The 19,946-nt window shown below is 40.8% G+C and overlaps 1 protein-coding gene across 1 annotated transcript in view; it reads right to left on the minus strand.

Annotated features, from left to right (window-relative positions):
* Positions 1 to 19,946, minus strand: part of TAF1B (TATA box binding protein (TBP)-associated factor, RNA polymerase I, B, 63kDa) — a 96,870-nt gene that overhangs the window by 62,568 nt on the left and 14,356 nt on the right. Inside the window, exons 6-9 of the mRNA XM_011965306.1 lie at positions 17,079 to 17,232; positions 8,975 to 9,128; positions 1,501 to 1,600; positions 247 to 256 (exon numbers count right to left, since the gene is read on the minus strand). Of these exons, the coding sequence (XP_011820696.1) occupies positions 247 to 256; positions 1,501 to 1,600; positions 8,975 to 9,128; positions 17,079 to 17,232 (418 nt within the window). The remainder of the gene's footprint in view (positions 1 to 246; positions 257 to 1,500; positions 1,601 to 8,974; positions 9,129 to 17,078; positions 17,233 to 19,946) is intronic.

Below are 19,946 nucleotides of genomic sequence, written 5' to 3' on the forward strand. Positions count from 1 at the left end.
TCCCCGAGCCAGGGCTGTGACTCCCTCTTTGAGGCCCTGTGGCTCCTGGCATCTCCAAGCTCCCAGGCACCACCATGTTCCCTAGTGCCAGCTGTGGAAACTGCTTGCAGCGTGACTGGTCCGGCCGCAGCCTTGCAGAGAGCTGGCAATCATGCTGGCACCTGGAGCTGTCTGCCCTGCTGCAGCAGGTGGCATATCTGACTGTGTGCAGTGGCCAGACCCCATGCTTGCGTACACACCCATCACCATTCCATGCCTGACTTGCCCTTGGCTGGCAAGAGACCCAGGCCAGCAGCGTGAGCCAAGCACAGCCTGCCAAGTGGAGTGGGTGAAATAAGCCTAGTGCAAAACTCAGGCAAAGATGCCACTGGCCACAAAGGTTTCCAGCCAGAAAAACGGCACCCCAAAGATCCTGCAACAATATGACATCCTTCCTATTGCCTTTGATATTATAGCATAACTACAAAGAGAAGTATTTTACAAAATATTCAGGGGCTCTGTCAGCTCTGCCAGGGAGTATTCGTAATCCTTTGACATTCACATTTTCCCTTTGGAAGCACTATTGTGCCATCCTCATTATTGATTTTCTCTTTTTCAATTTTAAATTATCTAATTCTGTCAGCTCTGTGTTTGTCAACCGATTTGCTAGCAATTCTCCTGCATTAATTTCAAAGATAACATGAAATGCTGAAACTTCCATAAAATTTGCAATTTCACTTTATGTCTGCATTATATTAACACTGACAGGCTGGAAAGGGATAAACCTCAACATTAAGTTGAACATCAAAGGATATCTGAATAGAGGTTATCTTTCATCAAAGTCAGGCCACTATTAAACAGCACTCAACAAATGACTCTTACACCGCCAACAATGTCAGGCTCATGAAGTTCTATGAAAATAATTCCTTAAATAGGTGAATGGAGGAAAATATTTAACATTTAGTACACCAAAAAAAACTTCTGATGAGAACCAAGGGGAAATAACCTTTGAGTATCACCAATAGTGACACAAACTCATAATCAAAGGACAGAAACCCTTCCATTGGAGACATCTGAAAACAGATCTAGAAAAAGATAAACTAACGTAAGTGAAGAACTTAAAATAGTACCTTTAGAAACATGACAATAACTTTCTTCTCTTTCCTCCACAGCAATATAGTGTGCAAATAACAACAAAACACATCTTTTATTTAAAAAAAAAATTGAAATTACCTGAAGGTCTCTAGATAAAAGTTCTCAAGTTTAGTCTCAACAATATACCTATCTGCCATGCACACACATCACATTACAGCTATATTTTGAGGATAACCTAAAGGATTAGAGGAATCCACATAAGGAAAATAAAAAATAAAAATTCTACTCTTCATTAAATTATGACTTATGTTCCATATTTGGATAGAACACAAAACAACAAATAACAAGTCAAGCAAGAAATAGAAATTATCATATCACTCTTTTGTCTTTATCACAGACTAGAAAGTCAAAAAGGAAATAACTTACCTCTATACCAAAGATTCCTCTGTCACGCCCATACAATTTCATCTGTTCTGGAAAATGCTGAAAAGCATTTATGTAAGGAATATGGTCTTCTTCAACAAATCTGTATTTTTAAAAAGAAAAAGGTTTAACGAGAGCTACATACCGATATAGCAAAGTAAATACTTTAAGAAAATCTCTTAAAATTCACAGACATGGTAAGAATTAGTTAAGCATATTCTATTTCCCACGTTTTTAAGGATAACAAATCTGATCATATCTATTATTCTCTTTACCCATATGTTGGCCTATTCAGCCAATTACTGAATGATTCTCTTAAGTTCCTGACTAAATAAATATGTCTAAGAAGGACTGGGCACAGTGGCACATGCTTCTACCCCCAGCTATTTGGGAGGGGCAGCAGTAAGACTGCTTGAGCCCTGGAGTTTGAGGCTACAGTGAGCCATGATCACACCACCGCACTCCAGCCTGGGCAAGAGTGAGATCCTGTGTTAAAAATTTTTTAAAAAGGGCCGGGCGCGGTGGCTCAGGCCTGTAATCTCAGCACTTTGGGAGGCCAAGACGGGCGGATCATGACGTCAGGAGATCGAGACCATCCTGGCTAACCCAGTGAAACCCCGTCTCTACTAAAAAATACAAAAAATTAGCCGGGCGAGGTGGCGGGCGTCTGTAGTCCCAGCTACTCGGGAGGCTGAGGCAGGAGAATGGCTTAAACCTGGGAGGCGGAGTTTGCAGTGAGCTGAGATCGGGCCACTGCACTCCAGCCTGGGTGATAGAGCGAGACTCTGTCTCAAAAAAAAAAAAAAAAAAATAAAAAAAAAAAAAAGTGTCCGGCCAGGCGCAGTGGCTCATGCCTGTAATCCCAGCACTTTGGGAGGCCAAGGCGGGTGGATCACAAAGTCAGGAGTTCAAGACCAGTCTGGCCAATATGGTGAAACCTCGTCTCTATTAAAAATACAAAAATTAGCTAGGTGCGGTGGCGTATGCCTGTAGTCCCAGCTACTCCGGAGGCTGAGGCAGAAGAATCGCTTGAAACCGGGAGGCGGAGGTTGCAGTGAGCTAAGATAACACTACTGCACTCCAGCCTGGGCGACAGAGCGAGACTCAGTCTCAAAATAAAAAAAGTGTGCAAGAAGTGTGTATCCTACTTGTTAGTTCACCACCAGGCTTTCCAACATGGCATTCCGTGTATCCCTAGCTCCCCTCACATGATAGGTTCCTACTCATAAATCACTCCTGCAAGGAGGTTTACCCCATTTTCTGTGAAAGCCTACCTCCCTTGTCTACCCTTCTGTCTCCAATACCTACAATAGTGCATGTTAGATGTTTGTTGCTGAAAGAACCATTAAGGGTAGGGACCTTGCCTGTTTGCTCACCACTCCACCCCAATGCCTGGTACACAGTGGATCAAATATTTTGAGTCGATTATTGAGTTTGAAGAAAATAACACATATACATAAATACACAAATATATTTATTTACAATTCATTAATTTAACAATTTATTGAATACTATATATCCAGTACTATTCTAGACTGCAGAGAAATGACAGTGAACAAAACAGAAAAACATTCTTGTTCTTATGGAGTTTACATTCTAGTGAGAAAAGAAAGATACAAAACAGATAAGTAAAATCTATAGTATGTTAGGTAGAGTGAAATGTTAAGGAGAAAAACAAGGAGAACTGAGAATGAGAAATGGGGGTCTTGCGACCATGTCAAATATATACATATATCTATATACAAGATATTTAAAATAAGAAAATTAAGGAAAGTGAGCTAAAGACAGGAATAAGTATACAAACTGCATTGCCTTGAGGCAATGTTGCTAGAGCTGGGCTGACATTTGGCTTTCAGCTTTGTAGCACTTAAAGGATAAAACTGACTCAACTTTTTTTTTTTTTTAAGACGGAGTCTCACTCTGTCGCCCAGGCTGGAATGCGGTGGCATGATCTCAGCTCACTGCAGCCTCCACCTCCTGGGTTCAAGTGATTTTCCTGCCTCATCCTCTCCATTAGCTAGAATTAGTTATAGGCACCCACCACCATGCCTGGCTAATTTTTGTATTTTTAGTAGAGACATGGTTTCACCAGGTTGGTGATCTGCCTGATAAGCCTCCCATAGTGCTGGAATTACAGAAGTGAGCCACCAGTCCCAGCCTCAACTTTAATTTCAAATTTAAAATGTGCTTTAATTTTTAGTCTACTGAAAGTTGAGAATTAAATATTTATATAAAAATGGTGTTAAAGCTTCCCCAGGTAAGTTTTTATTAGTATATTCAGTTTATATAAAAGTATTTATGTGCAGTAATCAGTATTTGTATTATTTTGCAATTATATTTTTGGTTTAATATCATTTTATATACAAGATGTAATGTGTACCTGTCACTTTTTAAACTACCTAGTATTCTACTATGTTAATGTGCTCATTATTTATGTAGTCTTCACTATGTGATAACACATGCCAGGACTGTGTGGAGTGTTAGGAGTCTGCAGAGAGAAGTAAGAGATGAAGGGTCCTCCGCACTCCCACCCTAATAGGTCGGACAAACAGCCTGCACATGAGTCAGCAGAGGTACTGTCTCAAGCAGCACAACAGAGGAACAGTCAGATCCATAGGAGCAGAAGAAATGAGACCTGCCTAGGGGAAGCAGAAATGTCCGCAAAGAGCAGGTCTTTGGCATCTGGAGTTCTAACAGTTTTTTTCACCATTTATAAACAGCTCTACTCTTAGCCTCATTCAAAGTTTTTTTTCTTTTTAACTTTGAATTTCCTTTTAGAAAAGTATTTATTTCCCTCCCCCCCAAACAAAAACAAAAACAAAAACAAAACAAAAAAAAGCTGCTTACTCAAAGTTCTGAACAATCTATTTCCCTTCCTAGGTGTTAACAACTGGTTCTCTAGATCAGTCCAGGAAGTTGATAGAAAAATTGGCATAGACTAAAAGCATCTCATATGCCTCTCCTGACGAACAGACTTTAGCCTTGTCCCCTGGAAACACTGTCCTTACTTATAATTATGTAATTTTCCCAAGTTTCAACCTATGAAGGCTTAGAAATTTAATAAACTCATTCTTCATCTAAGATCACTGAAAAAGCACTGAATTAGAGTTAAGTCGTGTCTACCTGTAAAACAGATCCTGAACCCAGTCACCATTATCACTGCCATAATCCAAGTTACCATCTCTTGCCTGGAGGATAGCAAAAGACCACCTGGTCTCCATGCTTCCACTCTTCCCTTCCTAGAACTCATTTTCCACAGCTGCCTGAATGATCTTTAAAAAACATCAATCGGATTGTATCTCTCCTGCTGCAACCTTCCAGGGGCTTACTCTCACACTTAAAACCCGGAGTCCACCTGGGTATGAGGTTTCTTTCCGGAGTGATGTGTCCTGAAAACAGCAGACTGCACAGCTTTGTAAACTTTGAAAACGTATTCAAAACCACTGAATTATGTGTGTGTGTGTGTGTGTGTGTGTGTGTGTGTGTATATATTTTTTTTTTTTTTTTGAGACAGAGTCTCGCTCTGTTGCCCAGGCTGGAGTGCAGTGGCGCAATCCGCTCACTGCAAGCTCCGCCTCCTGGGTTCACGCCATTCTCCTGCCTCAGCCTCCCGAGAAGCTGGGACTACAGGCGCCGCCACCACGCCCGGCTAATTTTTTTTTTGTATTTTTAGTAGAGATGGGGTTTCACCGTATTTGCCAGGATGGTCTCGATCTCCTGACCTCGTGATCCGCCCGCCTCGGCCTCCGAAAGTGCTGGGATTACAGGCGTGAGCCACCGTGCCTGGCCTGAACTGTATATTGTTAAACAGTGAATTTTATTATATATAAATGATACCTCAATTTTTAAAAATCCAAATTCCTAACTTGTTTTACAAAGACAGATATCTGCCCCTGATGATCTGTTCACTCTCATCCTCCTACTCTGCCTTAGAATTCTGACTCCAGTCACACTAGCTCTCCTCTGCTCCTTCATCACACAGCTCTTGCTTTAGGGCTTGGCAAAAGCAACCTCCCTCTACCTGGAATGCCAGTACAGCAGTCCCCACTCATCCTCTTTTTTGTGCTGCATGGTTTCATAAGTGTTAAACTGTACGCCATTCTGAAGAGCATGAGAAATATCACGCCATCTCTCTCTGACCCGTGTGAGACGCGAATCTTCTCTTTGTTCAGCACAGCCAAGCTGTAGGCACCACCCAGCCATGAGTTACTCGTAGTTCGTTGGCTCATTCTCAGATCTACTGTCAGAGTGTTGCAGTGCTTGTGTTCAAGTAACCCTTATATTTTACTTAATAACAGACTCAAAGCTCAAGAGTAGGAGTACCAGTACACCGTAATAATTATTCTATTTTATTATTAATCTCTTACTATGCCTAACTTAAAAATTAAACTTTATCACAGGAATGTATGCACAGGAAAAAACACAGTGTATATAGGGTTCCGTGCTATCTACATTCTCAGGCATCCAATGTCTTGGAATGTATCCTCTGTGGTAAGTGAGGTCTATCGTACTCTTGATATTCACACTGGCTCTATTTTCATTTAAGGTGCAGAGTAAATGCCACCTTCTTGGTGAGGCCTTCCCAAATAACCAATCTAGAGTAGCCATCTAGTCATTTTCTATCATACCATCCTATTTCAATTTCCTGAATAGCCTTTCCCTGTCTGATCCTTTTCTTACTTATCAGGTTGATGCAAAAGTAATTGTGGTTTTTGCCATTAACCTCAATGATCTTTGCACCAACCATACTTATGTGTTTGTTTATCTGTGTCCTCCTCTGGTCTTGAAATTCATGAGAGCAAGGACTGGACCTATATGATTCACATCTGTATCACAAGGGTCTAGATGCCAGAACACCACCGGCATATAGTAGATATTCAACACAAATTCACAGAATGAATAAATGCTGGCTATTTTTATTTATTAATGCCATTATTGCTAGGTAGGCAGGGTCCTTTACAGGCTATTTGCAGGGTAATGAATTTATGCTAAGGACTATGGATGCTGCTAGAGTACTTAAAAAAGGAGTGACATGCACAGTGTTAAGGTATGTGGGTACTTTGGCCAGGCTAATAACGTACTCCCTTAAAACCAGTGTTCTTTAAATATTTTTTCAAAGTTTGGCAGTGGTTCTTAAACTTTACCATCCATAAGAATCCCCTGGGCCAGGCATGGTGGCTCACGCCACAATCCCAACATTTTGGGAGGCCAAGGTAGGAGGCTTGCTTGAGGCCAGAAGTTCGAGACCAACTTGGGCAACATCACAAAACCCCATCTCTACAAAAAAATAAAAATAAACAATTAAAAAAAAATCCTCTGAAGGGCTTATTTTAAAGCAGAGATTACCAGGTCCTACCCCAGGGTTTCTGATTCAGAAGGTGTAGGATAGGTCTAAGAATTCACATTTCTAACCAGTTCCCAGATGATACTGAAGCTGTAAGTCAGAAGGCCACATTTTGAGACCTTATGACTTAGAGCTCTTTCTGGGAGAAAAGCAAAGAAAGAATATGGTGACAGTCTCTTCTCCTATTGCCCCAAGCAACTAAGCTCTGTTCCCAAACTTGTATATTCCACAGGGCAAAACAAAAGCCCTCAAGCTAACTAGATTTAATCTCCTTGAAGGCATTTCAGAATTCCCCCTGGTGAGGGAGGAGATGGAAAGAGAGAGAGAAGAGAAAAGAGGGAGGGAGAGAAGACGGGTGGGTAGCATCTTACCCCTATTCTTTCAACCACATATAATATTCTCCCTGAGAAGAATTCCAAGTAAATATGACTTTCTCCATCTTGTTAGATTTCTAGGAGAGTTCTGTTAGCCCCTTACAGATTGTCCTGGGTAGGATGGCTAGCCCCTTTATCCAGCTCTAATGACATCATTAGATTTATGTTTTTGTAAGATCCTTCTGGTTATCAGGAGGAAAATGGATAGAAATGACACAAGATTACAGACACAGAGCTCAGCTGGCAGATTGTTAAGCAATCCAAATGAGGGTAGAGAGGACAGAGAGAGAGGGAATGCAGAGAAGAATGGTTTTTTGAGTTTTTGGACATATAATTGAGTGGACATAAAGACCAACAGTGTACATAGAAGGGAAAGAGTCAAGGATGATCCCTAGGCTTCTGGATAGGATGCAACAGGGTGTGGCATTTACTAAGAAAGAGAACACTGGAGAAGGAGCTGGATCAAGGAGACAGATGATGAACCTCTAGTCATGCTGATTCTGAGATACCATAAAGACATCTAAGTAGCCATGTCCAGCAGGCAGCTGTATATATGAATCTACGGGTCTGGCCCTCAGTAGACAAGTCTGGGCTAGAGATATAAATTTGAGAGTCATCAGCATATAGTGGTAATTAAAGCCTTGGGAAAAGATGAGATCACCCAATGGGGGCATACAAAGCAAGACCAGGTTTTTAAATTAATAGTAAAATTCACTGAATCATGGGCTATCTGCTTGCAGAGTTAATCAGACCTGAGGAAAGCATTTTTATTTGGTTGATGTGGCCAAATTCAAAGGCACTATCATCATTTACTGGAGGCATTATATTTAATCAAAGGGGTTGTGCCAATAATGATGATGATGGTGATGATGATGAAAACAAAAACAATAATGACTAGCATTGAGCTCTTATTATGTACCAGACACTGCTCTAAGTGCTTTCCATGTAGCACTAATTATTGAAAGTAGTTACAACCCTATGAGGTAGTTATTATTATTAGCCCCATTTTACCAATGAGGAAACAAAAGCAGAGAGAAATTAAATGACTTACTCAAGGTCATATAATAAATAAGTGGCAGAGCCAGGATTCAAACCCAGCAGTTCGGTTCATAATTTGTGCTCTTAAAGGCACTCTACACATTGATTAAACCCAAATGTTACTATTCAGAACACATATAAAGCAAGGAGAAAAAAATCAGCACATTAACAATTTTGGCACATCTATTACATGAGAAATTCTTACATTAACCAAAACACTCTGTAGATTACCCTGGAAAATATAAACGCTTACTATCTGGATAACACATCCTTTCAACAGTTTTGTCTTCAACTTTTCCTTATAAACACAGACCACCTATATTTTAGCTCTTAATGCCAACATATGGTTTTGTGTAACTATGAATAACCATTTTGCTAATGTAAAGATCACCTGTTTATCTTTTCTTAGAAATGAAAAATATTGACTAATATTACTCAAGTACTTAAATGTCACTTTTCTCTTCAAAAGATTAGATACTTAATTTTTCAATAGCCCATGTGTTATAAGTACTATAATTTCTACTACATAAATAAGAAAATCAAGAAGATGAATTACTAGCCCGGGGGGGATTACATTTCCAAATTAGAATTCAGGCCACTCCACCTTTCCAGTTCCTTCCTCAAGTTAGGCCTTCTTATAAAAATCAAAATATCCAAAGTTTGTCTACTTAGTTCATGTAGTAACCAGCAAAAATATTATCACACAAGAGGTCTAGCTAACCTCAAAAGATCTGAAAGTGTTATTGCTTCTCTCTGCCAAAGTAAGGACAAGTAACAGAAGGCAAGTGTCTGTGGCACGGTCATCTTCACAATTCCTTTCTCCTTTCGTTGTGAGTATTCAACTCCATCCAGAGATCCAGAGCAGACAGACGTTTCTTAGGAGATAAATGGAGATTTTTAAAAATCCACGTAACTATTTGGATAACAAAAGAAAAACAACAAAAAATCTAAACAGACATTTTAAATATTGACATGGTTTGGCTGTGTCCCCAACCAAATCTCATCTTGAACTGTAGTCCTCATAATTCCCACATCATGGGAGGGACCTGGTGGGAAGTAACTGAATCACGGGGGCGGGTTTTTCCCACACTGTTCTCATCAGAGTGAATAAATCTCACAAAATCTGATAGTTTTATAAAGGGTAGTTCCCCTGCACACGCTCATCTTTCCTGCCACCATGTAAGATGTGCCTTTGTTCCTTCTTCACCTTCTACCATGATTGTGAGGCACCTCCAGTCATGTGGAACTGTGAGTCCATTAAACTTATTTTTCTGTATAAACGACCCAGTCTCGGGTATTTCTTCATAGCAGTAAGAAAACACAGTAATACAAATATCTTAAAACTAGTTATAAAACCTTTACAAAGAGCAATTTGGCAATAAAGAGTAATGAAGGACTAGAATAAATCAGCCAAAAATGTAATCATGGGATATCTGTGGGAGTGGGATGGGACAGGATTCTAAAAAGGGATTTGAGTCAGGCACAGTGGCTCACACCTGTAATCCTGGCACTTTGGGAGGCCAAGGTGGGCAGATCATTTGAGGTCAGGAGTTCGAAACCAGTCTGGTCAACATGATGAAACCTTGTCTCTACTAAAAATACAAAAAATTAGCCGGGTGTGGTGGTGGATGCCTATAATCCCAGCTACTCAGGAGGCTGAGACAGGAGAACCGCTTGAATCCGGGAGGTGGAGGTTGCAGTGAGTCGAGATCGCGCCATTGCACTCCAGCCTGGGTAACGGAGCGAGACTCCCGTCTCAAAAATAAAAAAAATAAAAAAATAAAAAATAAAGGATTTGAACTGTTTGATCTTTTTAATAGTGAACATAAGCAATTTTTTAAATAAAGGAAAGGATATGCAATTACAATGCACAGCAACAGATGTGTAACTGCTTTGACTCTGGCCTCAACTCCCATGTCCCCTTCTCTACAAGGCCTCTCCAAAACTCCAAAACTTAGCTAGAGCAGCACCTCCTCCTATCCCCATCCTCCAGGTATCCTCTACCATATGACATTATGGTATCTTCATTCATTCACCGGATGCTTATTCATCTCATTCTTTGTGCCACTCTTCTATGTCTCAGGAAATGACAAGTGAACCATGTCTCATCTCTCTTAGAACCTATATTCTAGTAATGGGAGACAGACCAATAAACAAACAAACAAGAAATACAACTGGCAGAGCCAAGTGCCATGGTGTGCACCTGTAATCCTGTAATCCCAGCTACTAGGGAAGATGAGACAGGAGGATCACTTGAGCCCAAGAATGCGAGACTAGCCTGGGCAACACAGAGAGACCCTAACTCAAAAAAAAAAAAAAAAAAATTACAATTGACAGATAGTGATGCTACATAGAAAAATAGCAATGTAGAGTCATATAAAGTGATGGGAAGGGAAGAGAGATGAGCTATTTTACATGGGTGTCAGAGAAACCTCATTGAGAAGGTGACATTTGAGCAGAGACCTGAATTAATTCAGAAAGTAAGTCTTAAGGATGTTGGGAAGAATACCAAGTATATTAGCAGGAGTGAACTGCAGGAACAGAAAAAGGCCAGTGTAGTGACAGCATCATGGGATGCTACAAAATACAGTTTCTACATAAATCTGCCACGATTATGTGGCTTCCCCAGCCATGTGGAACTGTGAGTCCATTAAACCTCTTTTTCTTTATAAGAACAGAAATTTCTGAGGGAAAGTAGCAGGAATGATACTGAAGAGAAAGTAAGAACTATATTATGTAGAATTTTGTAGGTCATGATTTGTACTTTGGATTTTATTCTAAGTATAAGAAATTTCGGGAGAGTTTTAAAACATGGAAGCAACAGGACCTCATTTATGTATGAGGTCACTCTAGCTGCTGTGGGAAGAATGGAGTTACGGGAGGACAGGAGTAGAAACGCAAGACCACTCTTCCAGGAAACCCATGACTGGTACTTGGACTGGAGTGGTAGCATTGCAGCTAGTGAGAAATGGCTGGATTCTAGACAGATTTTAAAGGCCGAGTCAAAGGATTTGCTCCTAGATTGGATGTGAAGCATGAGAGAAAAGGAGAAAACAAGTATGATTCTGAGGTTGTTGGCCTGAGCAACAAGTAGCATGCACTGTCATTTACCACGACAAGGAAGATGGCAAAAAAAACCAAAAAAACAAAATCAGGTTTGATGAGTAAAATCACAATGTCAGAATTATATGTGCTGGCCAGGCGCGGTGGCTTATGCCTGTAATCCCAGCACTTTGGGAGGCCGAGGTGGGCAGATCACGAGGTCAGAAGATCGAGACCATCCTGGCTAACACGGTGAAACCCCATCTCTACTAAAAATATAAAAAATTAGCCAGACGTGGTGGCAGGTGCCTGTAGTCCCAGCTACTTGGGAGGCTGAGGCAGGGGAACGGCGTGAACCCAAGAGACGGAGCTTGCAGTGAGGTGAGATAGCACCACTGCAGTCCAGCCTGGGCAAAAGAGCGAGACTCCCTCTCAACAACAAACAAACAAACAAACAAAAAAGAATTACATGTGTTAAGTATGAATCTTATTAAATACATCAATAGAAATGTTGAGTCAGCAGCTGAATGTAAGAATCTATACTTCGGAGGAGAGGTGGGACTAAAGATATGAATTTTAGTTTCAGCATATAGTTGGTGGTTGGTTGAAGCTACGGTATTAGGTGAAGTCACATAAGGTGTAAGGGTAGATAAAGAAGCAGGACTAGGAATGACCCTGAGAATCTACGCTTTCTTAAACATAAACTCTCAAAATCACTCCTCAAAACCTCTTTCTCCAAATTCTGTAAGTCCTTGCTTCACGGCACTTATCAGCAACTAAAATGTTCTTTATTTGGTCATTTATTGCCTATCTTCTCCTACTACAATATAAACACCTTGAAGGCGGATGGTCTTGCCACCATATTACGTCCCAGTGCCCAGAACAGTCTCTAGCACAGAGTAGAAACCCGATGTGCAAATAGGCCCAACAGTTCTACTTTGAAGATTTCATCCCAGTGAAATGATTTGAAAGCCATGCAAAGGTTTAGGATCAAGAAATGTTGTCGCAGCACTGTTTATAATACAAAAAAAATTTAGAACAACCTAAATGCCAGGAATAGAAGTTTAATTAAATAATTCCATGCAATGGTATACTACAAAACAATGTCCATAATACTTTTAGATCAGTGGTTCTCAAAGTATACTCCTGGACCAGCAGTATTAGTATCACCTGAGAACCTAATGGAAATGCAAATTACTGAGGTTTAACAAGCTCTTCCGTTGATTCCGATGGATGCTGAAGTTTAAGGACTATCAGTTTTAAATGAATATATAAAGTCACAGATTTCCATAAAACAAATGTGTGTGCGTACACATACACAATTTTTTGTATATTCCTTACAATATGTAAGGACTTCCAGTTAAGGTGGCAAATTGAAAACACATGTTAGCCTCTGCTCTCTCCCGCTACAACAACTATAAAGAGAATTTTTTAAACACGTAAACCTGAGGACAACATGAAAAAGGTGACAAGAACAATAAAATTTTAGAAGTCAGAAAGCATACAGATAGGTGTTACTGGCTTAGCAGTCCTGAGAAAGCTAGATCCAAAGCCAGCAGTAGGGAATGCCACAAAGCAGTTTTCACTGGGAACCCCTAAAGAAGGCTTGGGAATTGGAGACGCTCATACCCCTAGAAACTGGATGAAGCCAGGCCTAACACCAGGATGACTGCTTAAAATCCAAATTAAGAAGCAGTTAGACATCCAGATTCTCTTTTATTTTAGACGGAGTCTCGCTCTGTTGCCCAGGCTGGAGTGCAGTGGTGTGATCTCAGCTCACCACAACCTCCAACTCCCGGGTTCAAGCCACTCTCCTGCCTCAGCCTCCTGAGTAGCTGGGACTACAGGCAGGCGCCACCATGCCCATCTATAATTTTTTGTATTTTAGTAGAGACGGAGTTTCACCATGTTGGCCAGGATGGTCTCAATCTCCTGCCCTCGGGATTCACCTGCCTCGGCCTCCCAAAGTGCTGGGATTATAGGCGTGAGCCACCACGCCCAGCCAGACATCCAGATTCTTATCCCAAACCCATGCAGCCAAGTGATGCCCCTCCCTAGTCTTGGCCAAAAACTGGAAATTTCTTCTCCAGAGAGAAGGGTCTCTAGAATAAGGCATGCCAGTCACATGCACCGTTGAGAAGTGAAAACAGGAGGCTTAAGTGAAAGTTTACATACTGAATACTAAAACAATCCTCCATTCCCCTCAGGCCTTCTTCTTCCTAACCAGTTCCCAGAACAGTGACAGCCAGGATTACAAACCTGCCAAACAGAAGACTCAAAGAGATTTCCCAAACAGAAGACTCAAAGAGATTTCTCTGAGGAATCTGATCAGCTCCGGGGGGAAAAGATTTAAAGATGATAATGCTGGGGTTCACTGAGAAAATAACCTTGCATACAGAGCAGAGCTGACAAGTCTCACCGTGGAAACAAAGCCTTCTATCAACTTTTTAGTCTCCATGGTTGAGTAAGAATAGCTATCTTAGGCTCACTAAACATTTAAAGCCTTTCATACAAAAAGCAGAGGCCAAAACAATCAAGTCAGGGGTGAAATATCATTAATATTCTCTGTGAAATAAAACATGTTCCACAAAAATGAGAGGGTAATCCAGGAAAGAAGAAATGGGATGTGGAAAATAAAAAATTCCAACAAAAGAAAAATGATAGAATCTCAGGATGGTGGTAAAAAGAGATCCTGGCTGGGCGGCAGTAGCTTATGCCTATAATCCCAGCCCTTGGGGAGACCAAGGCGGGCGTATCACAAGGTCCGGAGATCAAGACCATCCTGACTAGCACAGTGAAACCCCGTCTCTACTAAAAATACAAAAAAAAATTAGCTGGGCGTGGTGGTGGGCGCCTGTAGTCCCAGCTACTCAGGAGGCTGAGATAGGAGAATGGTGTGAACCTGGGAGGCGGAGCTTGCAGTGAGCCAAGATCACACCACTGCACTCCAGCCTGGGCAACAGAGTAACATGCCATCTCAAAAAAACAATACAAAACAAAAAAAACCAGAGAGATCCTGAGTCAGCCAGGCCACAGGTCTAGAGACATCACTCTAGATCAGAGCAGATCAGAGGCTCCAGGCAGACTTCTTCCAGAAGATGAAATTGATAGAATACGTAAGGTATTAAGAGATTATAAGAACTGGGAGGAAGTGTGGAGATACATTAGTAATAAATTATAGATTAGTGATAAACAGAAAACTAAGTAAATAACAATGATCAACTCTAAGAAAACCACAGGATATACAGAAAAAGTAATCATAGTAAGCTATATGGCTCAGTCTAAATAATGTTTATACATTTATAATAATTTAAGCAGTAAATACTGATCTAGTAAAAAATTATAGTAATTATATTGGGAAGAGAGAGAATGAGAAATGTACACTCATGTACTGGTGACTATGTGAAGATAAGGGACAGTGAGGAATGTGTGAAAGAGCTAAAATGGAATCCAATAGCTAATGTCCCAAACCAGAAATCAAGATATAATACTAGAAGCGTGTGATACAGAAATATGGAAGTTACAAAAGAGTTGAAAATGAATGCCTCTTGGGAATAGGACATTAGCTGAAGGTAGACTACAAATTTTATTATTTTTTTTAAGACAGGGTCTTGCTCTGTTGGCCAGGCTAGAGTGCAGTGGCATGATCATGGCGCACTGCAGCCTCGACCTCCTGGCTCAAGCACTCCTGCAACCTCAGCTACCTGAGTAGCTGGGACCACAGGCGTGCACCACCATGCCTAGCTAATTTTTTTGTTTTTTGAGGGATGGAGGTCTCACTATGTTGCCCAGGCTGGTCTTGAACTCCTGGGTTCAACTGATCCTTCCTCTTTGGTCTCCCAAAATGCTGGGATTACGATAGGTGTAGTCCATGGCCATGACTAGTGGACTAAAACTTTAACCAATTTTTTATTTTTGCAATTTTTTATAACAAGATTTACAGAATGATTTGTAGAATTTTGATTTAAAAATTTAAAGAATGAAGAAATAATTCAAATTTTTACAAAAACCAAATAAATTCCCTATACATACATGAAGAAAAACTTTCTGGAATGATCTACAATAGCAGTAGCGGTAATTTCTGGCGGGTACAATAACTGGTGATTTTATTTTCTTTGTGACTATCTGCATTTTACAGTTTTATATTGAGTTTCATTAATAATTACTTTTTTTTTTTTTTGAGATGGAGTCTTGCTCTGTTGCCTACACTGGAGTGCAGTGGTGTAATCTTGGCTCACTAAAACCTCTGCCTCCCGGTTCAAGCAATTCTGCCTCAGCCTCCCAAGAAGCTGGGACTACAGGTGTGCACCACCATGCCTAGTTAATTTTTGTATTTTTAGTAGAGATGGGGTTTCACCATGTTGGCCAGGCTGGTCTTGAACTCCTGACCTCAAGTGATCTGCTCACCTCAGCCTCCCACAGTCCTGGGATTATAGGTGTGAGCCATCGCGCCCGGTCAATGATTACTTTTAAAGTAAAAACTAAAAGAAAGCTCTAGGGATCATCATTTACAAAAAAACAAATAAGCAGGCCAGGCGTGGTGGCTCACGCCTGTAATCCTAGTACTTTGGGAGGCCGAGGCGGGCCGATCACGAGGTCAGGAGTTCGAGACCAACCTGACCAACATGGTGAAATCCCCGTCTCTACTAAAAATACAAAAATTAGCCAGGTGTTGTGGCGCACGCTTGTAATGCCAGCTACTCAGGAGGCTGAGGCAGGAGAATTGCGTGAAACTGGGAGGCGGAGGTTGCAGTGAGTCAAAATTGCACCACTGCACTCCAGCCTGGGTGACAGAACCAGACTCTGTCTCCAGAAACCAAAAACAAAACCAGAAACAAATAAGCAAACAAAACCGTTAAACACAGGTAAATAAAACAATCATGATGCTTTAAAGGGAGATAATATCTTTTTAAAAAAAGGTTCGATGGTTTTACAGTCACGGTCTTCTGGGACTATTTGAGCTCAGGCCTCTCTGAAAAGGTGAAGAAAACTCTAGAAATTCCTTGTTGCCCAATTAGTCGATGATCCTAACACTTTACACAAAAAGTAACTTATTTGATATCCATGTCACTGTGCAGTCCAGCAAGAGATGTGGATAAACTGATAAAGGAATTCTAAATCTTTGAAGGGCAAGGAATGTTTGTTGAAAATTTTATATAACTACACTTAACCCAGATAGCAATAAACAATTCCTAATACCAGAGGGTTTGGAAAGCCTGGTCTGTTTTCCATCATCTAAAAAAAAAAAATGTAGTGAAGGAAAAACTAAAATGAATGAATTCTTTAGGAAGAAGGCCTAATATTTTAATCCTAAATATATTCCTTATTTATTTCAAGTTATGGGATTACATCAGAAAGTAAAACACACATGTAGCAAGGTAAATTTTACTCAGTTTGCTTTAGTCTATGCTTAGAAATTGGACATATCATCTTTGTCTATTTTACTATACGGATACATGATAAAATTCTTCTGCTACAACTTTTCTTTGAAAACTCTGAGCCCACACATATATGATCTTTTTGAAGTAGCCTCTTTCTTTCTGGATCCACTTGAACTTTATGTCCCTTTAAAGTCACACACAAAAAACTCACATGGAGACAATGTGTCTTTTAAAAAACTGCACTAAGATTTCACTTAGTTTGTCTTAGCCACATGATTCAGCAAGTCATTCTTCCTTGCTAGACCAAGTTCCCTTTCCTTGGATTATCAGAAGATCAGACTAAATTATTTTTAAGGAGCATACCAGTTTTAAAATTCTAAATGGTTTGGTTCTCATTTTTACCTGAGTGTGATGCTTTGCTGATGGGGAAAGGTTTTCGAGTGTGGATGTCAGACTGAGACTCCGCTCCACTTTCAAGAAAAGGAGGACAGCTGACATCGCTTAGCAGCTCAGGCTCACTAGCCCAGTCTGAATGACTTAGATTATCTTCTAATACCTGTTTGCAAAATAATATAAATAAAATCATTGCATAACAGTTTTAAACAGTTAATTTCTGTGAACTTAAACAACTCCAGACTATCACAAACACCCTAAAAGAAACCACTCCTAGAGAAGTGCAACTGTCTGCCAAGTCCCTTTACTTCTGAAACATGTTCCTGACAGCTCCCAGCAGTGCTTCTTGGAGAGTCACAGACAAGGATGGGCAAGGAAACCGGCTGCCAGTCCTGCCATCAGGTCTCCTTCTTCCATGAACAACTCTCTTACAGCGCTAGTACCTTCACCACTGAAAACATTGCACATCAATGACTCCACACACGCTGGCTGGCTCCTTTTTACCAAACCTACCTGGGGAATTTTTGCTTGGTATCTTTGTGAACTCTGGTTCTCCCGCCTGAACCATCATCCCTTTTCCTCCCTCTAACTCATTACTTACTCATCATGCCATCTTTCCAACCCACTCTTCAGTGATTTCTCCTTTCCTAGAACTTCTATAGCACATATGATTTGTAACATGTAATCAACAAGGATATACTATCTTATACTACTGTTTAACTGTTCACACATGTACTGTTGAAATGAGTGTCCCTAAAAAGGTCAGCTGGCTGGCTACCTAAATACCTCATCAGCTGACATTACCTAGGCAAACAGATCACAGTCAAAAAGCCATAATTTTCAACCCTGCAGGCCAATAAACTTGATCTTATTACAGGAAGATAAGACTCCTGGTAAAGAGGCTCACAAGACAATGAAGCAAAAAAAAAAAAAAAAAAAACAAAAAAACCACTGAGAATGAAATAATGAAATAAGATGCTTGTGTCCTCTGGCAAGCATATCCCCTCCCCACAGGGAAGCCCCATGAGAAGGAGGCTACACCAGGAAGCTGGCTGATGAGCATGAACACACTGAGAAAACTTCCACAGGTTCCCACAGGTAACCACTGCCAGCAACTCTACCACATACTCTGCCTCCGCCTGATTCTTCTGGATGATTCAAACTCCTGTCTAAAGCCAGTTTCTCTATTTGCACACATGATCCCACCTCTCTGTATATTCAAAGATATCTGTTCAAAGATTCACATCAACTCTTTCTCTCCATCGCAAATTTTTCTTCTCTCCTGCATCATTCCTATCACTACACAAATATGCTACCATTTATCCCACTTTTTAAAAGCTCTCCCTTGACCCTAGCAACCATGGAATTTCTTTGTACTTGTTGCAGCAAAATGCCTTGAAAAAGTCCAGATTTGTTGTCTCCAATTTCTCTCCTCTCAGTCTACCTTATATTTCATTCCAATTAAGGTTTTGATCCCACTGCTCCACTAACCACTTTGCAGCCCTCTTCCTTCTTGACCTAGTGACAGCATTTATCACAGCTGGATCACTGTTCTCTTCTTGAAACACTTTGTTCCCTTGGTCTCCAGAGTGCTCATTCTCTCAGCTGTCCTCTTACTTCACATTGTTCCTAAGAATTTTTTTGCCAGTTCCTTTTTTATCCCAAACATCTTAACCCTAGAATGACCTAGAGCTAAGTTATTGGTCCTCTCTCTGTCTTCACACCTTGGTGATGTCATCTGGTCTTATGGTTTTAAATACTAGCTACTATCTTCAAATCGTAAAATGTACCCCCCATACCACATTTTAACATCCTAGAAATTGAGATTTATCTTACAATCACTGGTATGTCACAATTGAATTTGCAGCACTCTTTTCTTTCTTAGCAGTACTTAAAATAATGGTGTATCTTACAAACAATGGCATGTTAAGATTTCATGATTATAATATAAACTAACAGCTTCAAAATTTATGTCTCCAGCCCAGACCTCTCTCCCGAACTGCAGACTTTTATATCTAACTGCATACTTGAAATTTCCTCTTGGATGCTGTTATGGTTTGGCTCTGTGTCCCCACCCAAATCTCTTGAATTGTAATCCCCACGTCTGGAGGGAGGGACCTAGAGGGAAGTGACTGGATCATGGGGGAAGTTTCCCCCAGGCTGTTCTTGTGATAGCGAGGGAGTTCTCATGAGATCTGATCATTTTAAAAGTGGCAGTTTCCCCTGCACGCTCTCTCTCCACTGCTGGAAGACAAGCCTTGCTTCACCTTTGCTTTCCACCATGATTTAAAAAGTTTCCTGAGGCCCCTGCCATGCAGAACTCTGAGCCCATTAAACCTCTTTTGTTTATAAATTACCCAGTCTCAGGTAGTGTCTTTATAGGAGTGTGGAAACACACTAATACAGGAAATTGGTACCAGAAGTGGAATACCACCATAAAGATACTTTAAAATGTGGAAGCAACTTTGGAACTGGGTAACAAGCAGGGGTTGGAACAGTTTGGAGGGCTCAGAAGAAGACAGGAAGATCAGAGAAGGTTTGAAACTTCCTAGAAACTTGTTGAATGATTATGATCAAAATGCTGTTAGTGGCCAGGTGTGATGGCTCACGCCTGTAATCTCAGCACTTTGAAAGGTGGAGGTGGGCCTGACCTGAGGTCAGGAATTCAAGACCAGCCTGACCAACATGGTGAAACCCCATCTCTACTAAAAATACAAAAAAGTAGCTGGACATGGTGGCATGCGTCTGCAGTCCCAGCTACTCAGGAGGCTAAGCCACAAAAATCACTTGAACCCAGGAGGCGGAGGTTGCAGTGAGCCAAGGTGGTGCCACTGCACTCCAGCCTGGGCAACAAAGCAACACTCCATCTCAAAAAAA

Source organism: Mandrillus leucophaeus, unplaced genomic scaffold (genome assembly GCF_000951045.1).
Source record: "Mandrillus leucophaeus isolate KB7577 unplaced genomic scaffold, Mleu.le_1.0 Scaffold72, whole genome shotgun sequence".
Lineage (NCBI taxonomy): Eukaryota > Metazoa > Chordata > Mammalia > Primates > Cercopithecidae > Mandrillus > Mandrillus leucophaeus.